The sequence below is a fragment of the Sesamum indicum genome, linkage group LG2 (assembly GCF_026168435.1).
Source record: "Sesamum indicum cultivar Baizhima isolate 11 linkage group LG2, ASM2616843v1, whole genome shotgun sequence".
Taxonomy (NCBI): Eukaryota; Viridiplantae; Streptophyta; class Magnoliopsida; order Lamiales; family Pedaliaceae; genus Sesamum; species Sesamum indicum.
The window spans coordinates 13,979,251-13,993,721 of NC_142658.1; the positions used below are offsets into that span (position 1 = coordinate 13,979,251).

The window sequence follows — 14,471 nt, forward strand, 5'->3', positions numbered from 1 at the left end:
CAACATGTTGTATGTCTTCATCCTTGTTGTTTCGGTTGTCGGTAGCTTATTTTTCCAGATTAACATCCTCTTCTTTTCAAATAAGCTTTCTGCGAACTCAGTACTTTTTCCTATCATGGAGTTCAACAGGAACGATCCATTCACTTTGTTTGAGAAAATCTTGAATAGATACTTGACTTTGTCCATCTCCGTGAGACAAACCCATAATCCCAAGCTCTCATGGTAGAGATACTGTCTTCATTAATGGTTGATACCAAGGGAGCTTCTCCTGAGGCAACTTTGATCTTGTTGAAAGCTACCATATCTGGCCTCTACTGCTTCATAAAATGGAATCTGGATGAGACCCCTTTCCTGCAGTTTCTGGAGCTACTTAAATGAATTTTATCTCCAGAACGTCGCCTCTCTTTAAGTGGGGGCTGTTTTGTCATGAATCAAAGACTGCCACACTAATCTACTTCGGAAGTTTTGAGATTTCCAAAAAGACTCGGGTACATAGTATGAACTGAAGCAAGAGCTCCAAAATCATACCATTCTCGGACATTTTCTGGTTTAGACCCCTCTAACATCCAGACTCTGTTATATTTTTCGGATGTTTCGATAATGGTCTTGTCTGGGTTCACTCCTTTGTGGGAAATTAATTTTTTCCACATGCCCTGATAATCCTGCCAAGCAGAAGAAGATATCAATTCATTAGCATTAGTCTTAGAGGTGCCTGTTATTGGCGTAAGACTAATCTCTCCTTCTTTAACCCCAAAGGTGTTGGGTTGACTTGAACCTACATGAGTATGCACTTCCTGTGATTCAATTATTGTCGTTTCACTAGAGTCAAATGATGGCCTTGTGCAATAGGTACTTGAATCTGATGCTACAAGTTTAGAGCCCTGTACTCTAAAGGCATATTTTGGGTCATGCTCCCTCAACTCGTGAGTCATCCCCGAAGGTGATGCCTTCCGAATTGGTTCTCGTAGGTCGTTCTATAGTGAGGTGGATGCTAATAAGGAACTCCTTATTGTGACCTGGACAGTGTCTAGATCAACTCTTTGGATTTGTCCGGCAACTTGGGCATTAACCGCTAGTTGTCCGAACTTTCTGTCAAGTTCCTCGAGATTTTTTCAGAGGTGCTTGAGTCTCAACATGATGGAGTTTACTTCAGATGCCTCCATCTCTTGTCAGGAAATCTACAAGAACATTCTCATTAGATTTTATAACGATAATATTGGCATTCTACTTGCCATCTGATAATACGAGTTTTTTCTATTTTTTATTCTAATTTATTTTTTAAGAAAGCCTTGACATTAGTATTATCAACTTTTAAAGTACATTCTTTAGCAAGTAAAAATAAAGGCCCTTTTTTAAAAGTCTTCCAAACCGCAAAGAATTCTTTCTCGTTAATATACCAAACTTTGGTTTGTTCTTCTAAGAACAACCCTCTTGTGTATCTACAAGGTTTTTCGCTTGTAGTTGTTTTCTTCATGAGCATTGCTGCCCATCTGTAGTCATTGGCGTCTGTGTAGACTACAATTCATCCTTGTCTTATGTTATAGCAAGCCTTGGCAGGTTACTATAGACCTGTTTCAGCTCACGAATCCTCTAGGTGTGGATTTCTTCGCATTTCCACTTTGAACTCTCTGTTTCTTTAAGAAGTGGTTGGAATTCCTTTCTGTATCTTGCAAGATCCTTAATGAAGATTCCTGCAAAATTAGTAACTCCCAAGAAGCTCTATAAATACTTCTTGTCCTTGAGTACATCTGGGAAATTGCGGATTTTCTCCACAATATGATCCTGTAACTCAATTCCTGTTTCGTCAATAAGAATGCCTAAAAGTTCAATATTATTGACTGCAATAGTAGCTTTCTTTTCAGAAAGTACTAAACCTTCTCTATGAAATCCATCAGAAAATATTTCAGTATGTTTAATATGCTCCTTCATATTTTTTTATGCAATTAATATGTCGTCAATATAGACAAACATGAATTCAAAGTAATCTTTAAAAAGATTATCTATTTTTCTTTGAAATATCTGGGGTGCGTTAGCTAAACCCATTGGAAGCAAATTCCAGATATATTGTCCCTGTGGTGTGGAGAATGCAGTAAATTTCTTTGATTCACTCTCCCATCTTAATCTGATAAAATCAGATTTGCAATCGAATTTAGAAAACACTTTTACTCCTTTAATGCAATCAATTAACTGTTATCTACTAGGAAAATAATAACCATCAAACTCTAATATTTTATTGATGCCTTGATAGTTAATTACCAACCTGGGTTTACCTCTTTTAATCTCACTATGGTTTCTTACCAGAAATCCAGGGCTGCTGTAGGTAGAGATTCCAGGCTCGATGAGTCCAAGACTGATGTGCTCTTTGATAATCATCTGTATATCTTTCTTGTCTTCCATGTTCATCTAGATAGGTTTGTATCGAACGTACTCGTACTTGCATTTTTCCTTAGGCTTTAGAGTAACTTCGATCTTGTTCCTATCCCACCATGCCAGAGGGTTTTCACTGAAATTCCTTTGGATGAGCCTCTTGACATTCTCAAGAGAAAGCCTGCTTTCTTCGCTGATATTTAGCGATTTCATTTCCAGTAGTGCTTCTTTAAGGTTCATAATTTCTTCTTTAGATTCCTTATAGAAGCTATTGCTGTCCATGTGTCCTTGTTGCCTGAAAGACAAAAGAACCTTACCAAATTTTCCTCTTATCCTGCATTTTTGGTGAGTTAATCTGGCATCAAAATCACCACGTTTGCTGTAAAAATTTATTGGCATTATTTTGTTAAATGCTTTTTCTCTTCGCAACACCTGTATCTCACTACCACAGTTAGTAGTAAAGATTAACAGATTATTTTGATTATCCTGCATATATCTTGCAAATATTTGAATAAAATTGTTACCTAGCAAGATATCAACACCTGTATTATGAAAGTAAATAGGAGGTGTTTTTATCCTAGACCATGGTGATCCGAATGCTCCTCCAATCATGATGATGGAAATGAGGATGATTTGGTTAGCTTAGAAGGTAGTGATGATAATGAAAATGAAAAGCACCCTGTTTTTAAAGAATCTGATTTCAATGAAAAATGTAAATCTGGTAGTCGGGATGAAATTCCAAAATATTGCACAGTTTAGGGTGGCTCTGAGGGACTGGTGCATACGGAATAGGGTAGATATTGAATTTTTAAAAAATGAAACTGTAAGAGTGACAGCAAAATGTAAAGTGGAGGGTTGTGAATGGAGGATCCATGCCTCACCAATACAAGGTGGACCTACATTTCAAATTAAAACAATGAAGGACAAGCATACATGTACAAGAACATATGAAAATAGGCTTACCAATGCATCTTATCTTGCAAAAAGAATTAAAAATGCAATAAGAGATAATCCAACAATTCCTATTCAGCAACTGAAAAATAGAATTCGATCAAAATGCAATGTGGATGTGAGTAGATTTAAGGTGATGAGAGTAAATAAAAGAAGCTTTACAGAGAATCAGGGGGGATGATGCAAAGCAATACGAATTGTTGTGGGATTACTGTGAAACTGTCAGAAATTATAATCTAAGGTCTAAGCTCATACTTAAAAAATTAAAAAATTCTGATCCCCCAATTTTTGATAGAATGTATTTCAGTCTGCATGCTTTAAAGAAGAGGTTTATATGGAAGGGTGTAGGCCAATCATAGGTTTTGATGGTTGTTTCTTAAAAACTGTTTATGGGGGTCAATTGCTTGTGGCTGTGGGAAGGGATAGAAATGATACTATGTTCCCAATTGCGATGGCTGTAACACAAGTAGAAAACAGGGACACTTGGGGTTGGTTTGTGAGTGAACTTTTGGATGAAATAGGGGGTTTGGGCACCACAAAATACTCTTTTATTTCTGATAGACAAAAAGGTCTTGTTGAAACCTTAAAGGATTTGGTGTCAGATGCTGAACATAGATTTTATTTGCGACACATGTATGAAAATTTCAAAGTGAAATTCAAATCTGTTGAACTGAAAGAATACTTTTGAAAGGCAACCCCAACTGCAAACAGAAGGGAATTTGAGGGTTTTATGAAAAAAATTGAAGAACTTGATCCAAAGATAAAAGTTGATGTGGAAACAACTTCTGAATGGCTAAGAAAGATAAATCCACAACATTGGGCAAGATCACATTTTCCAGTTCATAGCAAATGTGATATTTTGATGAATAACTTGTGTGAAAGCTTTAATAATTACATACTTGAGGCAAGGGACAAACCAATTATAAGTATGTTTGAGTGGATTAGAACATAATTGATGTCTAAGTTGCAATTGAAAAGAGAGGGAATGGAGAAGTATGGAGGATCAATTTGCCTTAATATCCTAAAGAAGATAAACAAGCAACAACATGCTGCAAAAAAATGTTTCATTAGGTGGTGTGGTGGAGGAGAGTATGAAATTGACCACTTCTTGAACAAGTATGTGGTTGATTTAGAGAAGAAAACATGCAGTTGTGGCATGTTTCAATTGACAGGATGCCCATGTTGTCATGCTTGTTCAGCAATTGTTTTAAAAAGGGCTAGAATAGATGATTATGTGGATGATTTTTGTAAGAAGACAGTTTATCTCAAAGTGTATAATGACATGATACATGCTATCCCTGGAGCATAAGATTACACAAAAACTAGTTTTCAGCCCTTTAAACCTCCTAAGATTAAAAAGAAAAGGGGCAGACCTAAGAAACTGAGGAGAAAGGGCCCTAATGAGCTGCAGTCAAACACATCAACGCGAAAAGGATTGACGCATACCTGCAGTAAATGCCTTCAAATAGGCCATAACAAGGGCAGCTGCAAGAATGAAATACATCCAAAGTAGAAGTTTTTCAAGGTTTGTGTCAGTTTTTTAATATGTCATATAATAATTTTAATTTGTTATGTAACAAAATTAATTTTTTTTGCAGGCAAATGTTGCTGTTCCAGAAGAAATCCCACATGGATCTCAAGCCCCCCCCCCCTTTAAGTCAGGAGCAACCAAGTAAAAAGGTAACGTCAAGCATGCTCAATGAACTATGCTCTTTCTGTTTTATCCCTTCATCTTTTTTTTAAACTCATTTTTTTTCACAATTTGCAGGCTACATCAAAAGGAACAAGAAAAAGCAGCAATGTAGTACAACCACCTGCACCTGCACCTGCACCAGACTTTGTAACCCAGGTATGTTCTTCTTTATTAAAATACTTTTAAACCAACCCAGCTGCAGCTGCAAGAATGAAATACATCCAAAGTCGAAGTTTTTCAAGGTTTGTGTCAGTTTTTTAATGTCATATAATAATTTTAATTTGTTATGTAACAAAATTAATTTTTTTTGCAGGCAAATGTTGCTGTTCTAGAAGAAATCCCACATGGATCTCAAGCCTCCCCCCCCCTTTAAGTCAGGAGCAACAAAGTAAAAAGGTAACATCAAGCATGCTCAATGAATTATGTTCTTTCTGTTTTATCCCTTCATCTTTTTTTAAACTCATTTTTTTTCATAATTTGCAGGCTACATCAAAAGGAAAAAGAAAAAGCAGCAATGTAGTACAACCACCGCACCTATACCAGACTTTGCAACTCAGGTATGTTCTTCTTTATTAAAATACTTTTAAACCAACCCAACTGCAGCTGCAAGAATGAAATACATCAAAAGTCGAAGTTTTTCAAGGTTTGTGCTAGTTTTTTTAATATGTCTTATGTAACAAAATTAATTTTTTTGCACGCAAATGTTGCTATTCCAGAAGAAATCCCACATGGATCTCAAGCCCCCCCCCCCTTTAAGTCAGGAGCAACCAAGTAAAAAAGTAACATCAAGCATGTTCAATGAATTATGCTCTTTCTGTTTTATCCCTACATCTTTTTTTTTTAAACTCATTTCTGATCACAATTTGCAGGTTACATTAAAAGGAAAGAGAAAAACAACAATGCAGTACAACCACCTGCACCTGCACCAGACTTTGCAACCCAGGTATGTTCTTCTTTATTAAAATACTTTTAAACCAACCCAGCTGCAGCAAATATTTTCTAAATTCAAATTTAATGAAGTAGCAGGTAGGCTATCAAGGCCCTAGAAATGCATCCTTGTTGAGGAATGATACTCCAACAGCTTCTTCAATACCTGTAACTAGGAGATACAACAAGATGCCAACTATTTCACAAGTTTTGGACAAGACGAAAGAGAGACAAAAGAGAATACAACAAGAGTAGTTTAGACTGCATAATCATCTTGTAAATAGCCTTTTTTTTTTGGGTAAATGGCCTCCTTTTGTAAATGTGAAAAAAACTGTCTATAATATGGCACTCAGTTCCTTTTGATATGTGGTAGTAAAAAAAATATCAAGTTTCAATCCTTTCTAATGGAGTTCAATTTTATATTTTTGTCAATTTTGTTTAGTGTTGGTGTTTATTTTTTCTGTACATTTTCAACTTCTATTTCTGAAATTTAAGAATGAGGAATCCAGTCACAAAAATGCCAAAAAAGTTAAAATATGGAATGAGGTAGATGACCTTGACATTTTCTCTATTTTTAGAGAAAAAAACGTGAGAAACAAGTGGAAGAAGGAGAAATTGCAATAACATATGAGCAAGTTGCTGCACTTTTATTTGGGAAAAAATGCAGGGGAGTAATTTGTTCGTTACACTAACACAGCGGGGTATTTTGCATTTAATCTCTTTCATTTGATGAAAGAGGGGCAAAATTATCAAAAAAACAACATAAATATGGCCCCCAGTCGCAATATTGGCGCGTGCGTCACACTTTCCACTCGCAAGGGTCCAATTGCTCCAATAAAACTTTCACAGAGAGGTACTTTGGTATTTTTTATATCACATGGGGGTATCATGCACATTGCCCATATCACAGGGGGGTGCGCTGCATTTTTCCCTCTAATAAAATAGTCTTTATACCACCTAAAATCTGAGAACCAACGAGATCGACCTGTGCATGAACTACACCACAAGATGGAGAGATTCTTTTTTGTTCTATTTATAAGAAGAGGGGATAAATTACTTATTTTATATCGAGGGTTAAATTGTTATATATGATTAATATAGGGGAGTGCTTGCATTTTGTTCTATTTTAAGACAATCTTAACTCTTTCATCTAAAAATCTTAGTATTTAAAAAGTTAATTACGAATGTTGTTTAAAAAGTGTTTATTTTGTTTCTCTGTATCACATAATCTTTTTTGCTTTCCTTGCATATCATTTTACTTCTCACAGTAGATTAGAAAAATCAAAAAGAAAAAATATTTAGTACAACTCTAAATATTTAGAAAAGTTTTATACTTAATCTAAATTATACTTTTTCCTCTTCCAATCTCACCAAACTCATAGCGTACTATGCTAACACTATAAAATACATATAACCATATTTAATTATCATAACTAAAAATAAATACTTATAGTTATAAGTAGTCATTGACCACAGCTATACAACGGTTATTGGTTGTGATTTTTGTGATAATAGTTTAGCATTTGTTATGGCTAAAAGTCTTGGCAAAAAAATTTACTGTGACTCATAGCCAGGACAAAAAAGAGTTTTTATGGTATATACCCTGAGTTATTTACCAAGATTTTAGTCCATAACTAATAAAATTATAACTCATAGTAATTTTTTTTCAAGTTTAATTTCACACAAATGGGGTCCTAGTTAGTTGTCGAAATTGAGCTCTCATGTGAAATTAAGACCCATGACTATGGTATTAGTACATTTTAATAATATTTATTTGTTTACTACAATAATAGTTGTCGGTGATTATAGACATTATTAAATGGTGATAAATTGATTATGATATCTAAATTGATATAATTATAAATATTGAGACTTATAATGTATACTCAAAAAATAAAAAACTATTTATTTGAAAAGACTTAGACGAGCAATAGGTTTTCCCAGTTTCTACGTAGAGCGGTTTGCAGGCAACAGGACTGAAAAATCGTAGCATATATGCATTAAATATGAATAATGGAACACTAGTTACATATATGTAAATGGAGAATGCCCTATGGACAACTAACAACTAAGACAGAACAAATGTTTTAATGGCATTATGAGTTTCTTCTCTCCTCATTACACTCAATTCTCATTCCAAAATTTTGAGAATTACTGGAGCCAATTTCATGGATCAGTTCCACCTCTCCAACAACACGTGCATCTGTGTCTTCTCTAGGATTACTCACATTGTCTTGCACGGGTTCGGGAATTTCCTCATCATCTCTTCCTTGTCCTAAATCTCCATCATCAGCACGAGAATTCTGCATTGAATTACCTTGTGAAGTCTTAGAACGCAAGCAATCTGGGATGAAATTTTCGGCTTTATCAATTACTTTTCGTCCAATTGTCGTCTCTGAGCAGAAAAGTGCAAATATTGTTACTGATCCTATAATAAGGAAGAGGCCTGCAAAGTCATGCAAAGTAAGACTGGATGTCTGTTGTGAGATCGTCGAGGAAAGTGGATCCTGGGAAGAGTATCCAGGTCCGAAATTTTCCTGTTCAATAGCTGTCATGTTTGGACCTTGAGTAACATCCATGATTGCCTTTGAGAAATGTGAAACTAAGGGAGAACCACGGGGAAAAGCCTGAACAAAGTATATGTAACAAGAATCGTAAAACTTTCGAGCCACAATCAATATCAGAACTTCAACATATACATGCTAGTTATCGTTATGTGTGTGAATAAGGTCATTTCAGTATAAAATGACTGAGTTCCATCAAGAGCCTAATTGAGATTTTGATGAATATATGCAAGTTGAAAAATATATCTCTTGTCTAGCTTTCCTACATTGTATAAGAGATTATGTGTATGTGTTGACTCTAAACTAAAGAAATAGAGAGTTCTTCATGTTGAATGTCATTGTGAGGTCATCTTATATAGAGCTGTGGCAAAAATCACCTAATGCATAAGCTAATTAAGTATGGAAACTTACAAAGCTGAAACCACCAGTCCTGTACGTCGGCCCGACCATTTTATATTGAGAGTCGTATTTGTTGAGAAAAAGCTTCATGTAAGGAATCTCATCAAATATGGCATCTATGCCTCCGTTTTTGCTTCCCAAGGACATAGCATTATGGTAATCTTCGGCTGAAGAGTAGGTCCTGAGCCTTGATGCGCTAATATGTAGTTGCTCTATCAAAAATTCTTTCATGAACGAACCCTCTTGGCAACCGATATAATAATTGTCAGAAAATGCAAACTTTAACTGGTCAACTGTCAGAATTGCTGATAAGTTAGCCGTGTAGCTTTGCATCAGAATGAATGCCATGAACAACCAAACCACCAACACAAAAAAGGACCAGTTATTTGAGACCATATTCCCTAACAAAAGTACAAGAGGAAAAAGCTGTTAATTTTGAATCATAAGGTGAGAATGCTTATAGAATTGAGTGTAAGAAATCATCTTACTTTCAGGGAAAGCAAGAACTGCTACTGGAGACCAATAAACCATTCTAGGTCGCTCCGTGTTTGCGCTTAACAAATCCGTGTCTTCTCTAGTAACCCGACGTTCCAATATGTGAAGAACTATTCCCATCAGAAAGCATGCTACGATTATTGCCAACCAAAGATCCCACCTCAAAGGCTTAACAAAGATCCACATGTCAAATGGCTTCTTATTTTTAACCACTAGAATGACTCCTGATTCAGAATAGGGGAGTGAGAAATCAACATATGCTGCTCTTGGAGCCCAAATTGTAGTATCTCCCACTACCATATCAAATTTCTAGTTTGGAAAAGAGAAAGTAGAATAAAATGATAGCGATCTCTTTAAGTATCAAAAAACAAAAATAAATTAACACAAGTTGAGATCAAAATTACCTGAGGTATCTCATGCAGCATGTCGTCATAGCTCCAATCAATATTTTTTGTATCATTATAATGATAAAATTCATAATTGATTGGGAAAGGCAACAAATCCAAGGTAGCCAAGAAGATACTTATCGAAAATCCAGTTGCATTTGTTTGTTTTGTTGCAGGATCAATAATCACATTAACAAATTCTGTGAATCCATGTTTCCAAGGAAGTCCAACTCTCAGCTTCCCAGTTGCAGGGATAGCCCATCCCTTTGGTCGTATAACAGAATCTCCGGGCCATGTGATACTTTTGAGTTCTTTCACTGATGTCGAGTATATTGTTGTACCAGTTGAATTCAATTCCCTTGTTATGCCTCTATTTCTTGTCCAGTATCCTACACTTTTCTCTCCATTTCCAATGACATTGAATATCTCAAATGCAGATTGCTTCAGTTTCCCATCAACCAACTCAAAGTCTCCACTCAAGCCCCTAAATTTTGTGCTTGATAATTTATCGAGAAGCTGGGGACCAATTCTTGAGATTCTCAATCTCTTATCTGTCCCATTTCGAGTTACATTAATATCAAATAAGGTTGAATTTAATGGTGCAATATTCTCTATTGCAATAGCCAATGCAGTCACTGCGTCGTATGCCCATAAGCAATAAGCATTTAGTTTCATAAGTGGACCGGTAGTGTTCTTGAGTATCATATTCCTTTTCCACCTTTCTTGAAAACTTTCAAGATCTTCTGAGTGCGATATGTAAGGTCTTATGCCTAGAACTCCTTGCATTGAATCACGAGTGACAGTATCCATGGAGTTCACAAAGTTGGATAAACTATCCGTCATGATCCACGCAAACCCTTCACTCATAACTCCTACTTTTTTAGCAAGATTGAACAAACGAAAACCAAGATAAGGGTTCATGTGCACTACGAAGACCCTTGTCTGCTGTGTTCTTAACTTGTCCAATTGTTGCACAAGATGACTATCCTCAGCAGAACTAGAAAAAGCAATCCCATATGCTAGCCTAATTTCAACCTCTTGAAATGCCTTATTCATATAAGAAAGAAACTGATTACCATAATCGGTGTCCTCGTACAAAACAACCACCTCATGCCATTCAAATCCCTGGCAGATCGTTGCAAGTACCTGTGCTTGAATGGCATCATCCGGTGTTGCCCTGACAAAGTAGCGGTTTTCTTTGTAGGAGAGAGTCGAAGTTCTTGCAGTGAAGGAGATAATCGGCATATGAACTTTTTCTCCAAGCTCCACAAAGAATGTTTCTTCAATTGGATCCTGTGTCCCTACTATCCCATGAACTTCTTCATGCTGCAACATCTCTAGAACTGCACAAAAGATTCAAATACATATATTTACCTTATCCAAACAATTATTTGAAACACCATTTCGTCCACCATAAAACCCACCATCCTCTAAATCGGAAAAAACAAAAAAAAAAAACCCACCATCATCACTATATGGAGACAAGGACATGGACCGTTAAATTATAGATAAAAAAGTGGATGGAGATCAAAAGTGATAATTTTTGTAAATTACGGAACTAATTAAAAGTGTTAATCCCGTAATAAATGAAATAAAAAATAAAACGGGTCTAACTTATAGAACCAAAAATATTACTTTTTCCTAAAGTAACATTCAATCATTTCCTCAGTCTTATTTCCTTTTCTATTCTCGTTTATTTCTAGCAAATTTTATGTAAAGTTTTTGCTAGAAAACTTTATTATCATACTTTTGTGAATATTTTTAGTATTTTAAATAATATCCGATAATTACGTGACGTCGTATTTTGGTTTATAGACACAAATATCGGATTAAATACAATTTACCTTATGTATTAATAAAAAAATAAAAAAAAAATTCTGTAACAAAATAAAGTATAACTAAAAAATACCTACTCAGTGGAAGAGTTCTAACATAACTGATATAAGTTTTAGATCAAGAAAATTGGTCAATATCATCTATTGAACTAGTCTTTAAAAAATTTATTGCTCCACGTCCTTAGACATTTTATTTTATTTTAGTTTTTTGGTTGGTTGTCTATTCAACTCCTCAGCCACATGGAAATTCGTTTGTCAAGATACACCAATGGGAAAATTGTATTTTTGTCTTATATGTTAAGTGATTTTTTAATTTAGTTCCATGTATCAAAATTTATTAACATTTCCTTTCATAAATTGAATTTTTTTTCAATTTTAATTCTTACCTACATTTTTTGTTTAATAATTAATAAAAAGTGTATAAAAATGAGGATGAGAACGTTGTTGGCTCAATCAATTATTGTAGAAAAAATGCATGTAAGGACTAAACTTAAAAAAATATTAAACTTATAATTACAATGTGAAAAATCGTAACAAATGAAACTAAATCAAAATAGGCCCTAACCCATTTCTGTCAAATCATTGATACAACAACTAATCAAGGAGTTCACATATCAAAATGGATTTTTACTTAGTTTTAGGTTGAAACGGCTCTACAGAACTTCTATATATTAGACTAGGGGAATTACCATTTATCTTGGCGATTAATTATTACAATTAAAGGTAAAATTTTTTTGATTAATATTAATTAATTATAATTGCACAATGATTATATATTAGTCATTGTAAATAATGTAAAAATATTAGCTATGCTGCTAAAAATTATAATAAATATTTTAGTTATAAATTAAATTTGAGGCACTAATTATGGATTGCACCATGATCATCATTATGAAAACCTAAAAAAGATAGATTAATTATTCTTGAACGAGTCAAAATTTTCGTATCAAGCACGTGTAAATATATATTCTATATATAGTTGACTTTGACCTTAAATTAACTAAAAAAATTAATACGTCAGTTTGAACATATTACGTTTTACGACACCTTCAACGTATTCTAATACATCAAGCACACTATAACTCTATAATCAATTTAGAAGGAACGAAAAATAAAATTTAAATATCCCAAGAAATAAAAGATTTAGACGACAACGTCTTGATATTGATGTTGATACATATATCTATATGTCAATATCATTTTGATATCAAATTAATATATCGAATTGGATTTATCCAGCTCTAAATTTTATTGTATGTTCTATTTTATTTAATATACAATGTATATAAAATAATTTTCTTAAAATAAAATAAATAAATATTATTTTTGTATAAATGACGTGTATATATTAAACGGAAAAAATGCAAGCAACCTCCTTGTGCTATTACAAAATAAGCAAATTATACCCCAATGAGAAAAAAACATAGCAATTTACCTTTCTATGCTTTTAAAAATGCAGCAATTTACCATCTTGTGTTTTGCAAGATGAACTAATTTATCTCCTTAGAAAGAGAGGTGAATTGCTTCATTTTTAAAAAAATACAGACCGATAAATTGCTATTATTTTTTTATAGGACAGGATAATTTGCATTATCACATGAATGTAAATTGCATTAAACTCTTATTAAATAAAATACGAAAAATCCAGTCCATAATCACAATATGCTAAAGTTCGTACTCAGTTACAAAGAAATTACCTGCAAAATTAGCCTCAAGAACACTCTTCGCAGTCTTGGTGTGCAACCGCAATCTAGTAGTATAGTTTGGATGAGCGGCATAAAAGTCCGAGACCGCCATTTCCATGCACAAATCCGCCATGGTGCCCAACGGCGAGTCTAGGTCAAGAACCACCCCGACGGGGACGACTGAGGCTCGCGCTTGCTCAGAGCTTCTATGCTCAATAGCATGGGTAGCAGCACGAGCAAAACAACTGGTAATGAAGAAGAGAATCAGAATACGGGCGACAGCGAAACGGGAGCGTTGGATATTGTTTGGCATATCGGTAGGTTGCTAGCGATAGTATTCAAATTTCTAATATCTACCCACCAACTTGGGATTAATTATTATATATAGAAAAAAGGGTTGTATTCAGACATGAACTTCTGATAGCAACAACATGTTGAATAATTCAATCGGAACGCGTATTTAATTTGGGTTAGCTTGGGACGTTACGCCAAAGGGTTTCTTTGAATCTTAGGCTGTAGGCAGTAACTACGCCGGAAGTGAATGTCCCGCTGCTAGCTGCAAGATCTCTTACACTGGTGTCATTTGACAAAGATCATTCTGGGAAATTTCCTAGGAAAAGCTTAGAGATACCTTGATTTTGACATTATATACCTTGATTTTGACATTATATATATAATTCATTAATCTTTTGGCATTTTGCTACTGATTGAAATTTTTAGATACTAAATTCTGTTGCATCTTTTGTTCTATTTGACATATATAAAACAATGTGAATAATTTTTTTTCTAAATAAAAATAAATTGAAACTAGAAGATATCATTAGAAAAAAGGGTGAAAAAAAATTAACCCCTCTGTATTATGGAGGTAAATTGCTTCATGTTAAAAATCATAGGGGGTAAATTGTTGTAGTTTAAAAAATATAGGGAGGTAAATCGCTATTTGTTTTTTTCATAAGAGGGTAATTTATTCATTTGCGATATCATAAGGGGGTTGCATGCATTTTTCCCTTAAAAAAATATGATTTTTACTGCAGTTAATTACTATTGTCGAAAGAATAAAAATTATGGTTAGTTCAATTTCACAACAGCTTCGCAACAGTCAGTAGGTATTGGTTTTGCAAATAAGACCAAAACATTAGCCACGGCTAAAATCATAATATATGTTTTTT

The 14,471-nt window shown here is 34.3% G+C and overlaps 1 protein-coding gene across 1 annotated transcript; it reads right to left on the minus strand.

Moving 5' to 3' along the window:
• Nucleotides 1–7,898: 7,898 nt before the first annotated feature.
• Nucleotides 7,899–13,637, minus strand: LOC105155885 (glutamate receptor 2.8). The gene is made up of 5 exons (XM_011071869.3): nucleotides 13,315–13,637; nucleotides 9,801–11,125; nucleotides 9,390–9,705; nucleotides 8,914–9,302; nucleotides 7,899–8,565 (listed from the first exon to the last, which is right to left on the minus strand). Exons 1-5 carry the CDS (start codon nucleotides 13,613–13,615, stop codon nucleotides 8,035–8,037), a joined length of 2,862 nt encoding a protein of 953 aa, XP_011070171.1. The 5' UTR covers nucleotides 13,616–13,637; the 3' UTR covers nucleotides 7,899–8,034.
• Between the last annotated feature and the right edge of the window lie 834 nt (nucleotides 13,638–14,471).

Bases quoted from the DNA above. Each gene is read 5' to 3' on its own strand.
- LOC105155885 (XM_011071869.3), bottom strand. From the start codon at position 13,615: ATGCCAAACAATATCCAACGCTCCCGTTTCGCTGTCGCCCGTATTCTG. The intron at 9,706-9,800 runs GTAATTTTGATC...TTTCCAAACTAG, and splicing joins TGCTGCATGAGATACCTCAG to AAATTTGATATGGTAGTGGG. The intron at 8,566-8,913 runs GTAAGTTTCCAT...TACTTTGTTCAG, and splicing joins GGACTGGTGGTTTCAGCTTT to GCTTTTCCCCGTGGTTCTCC.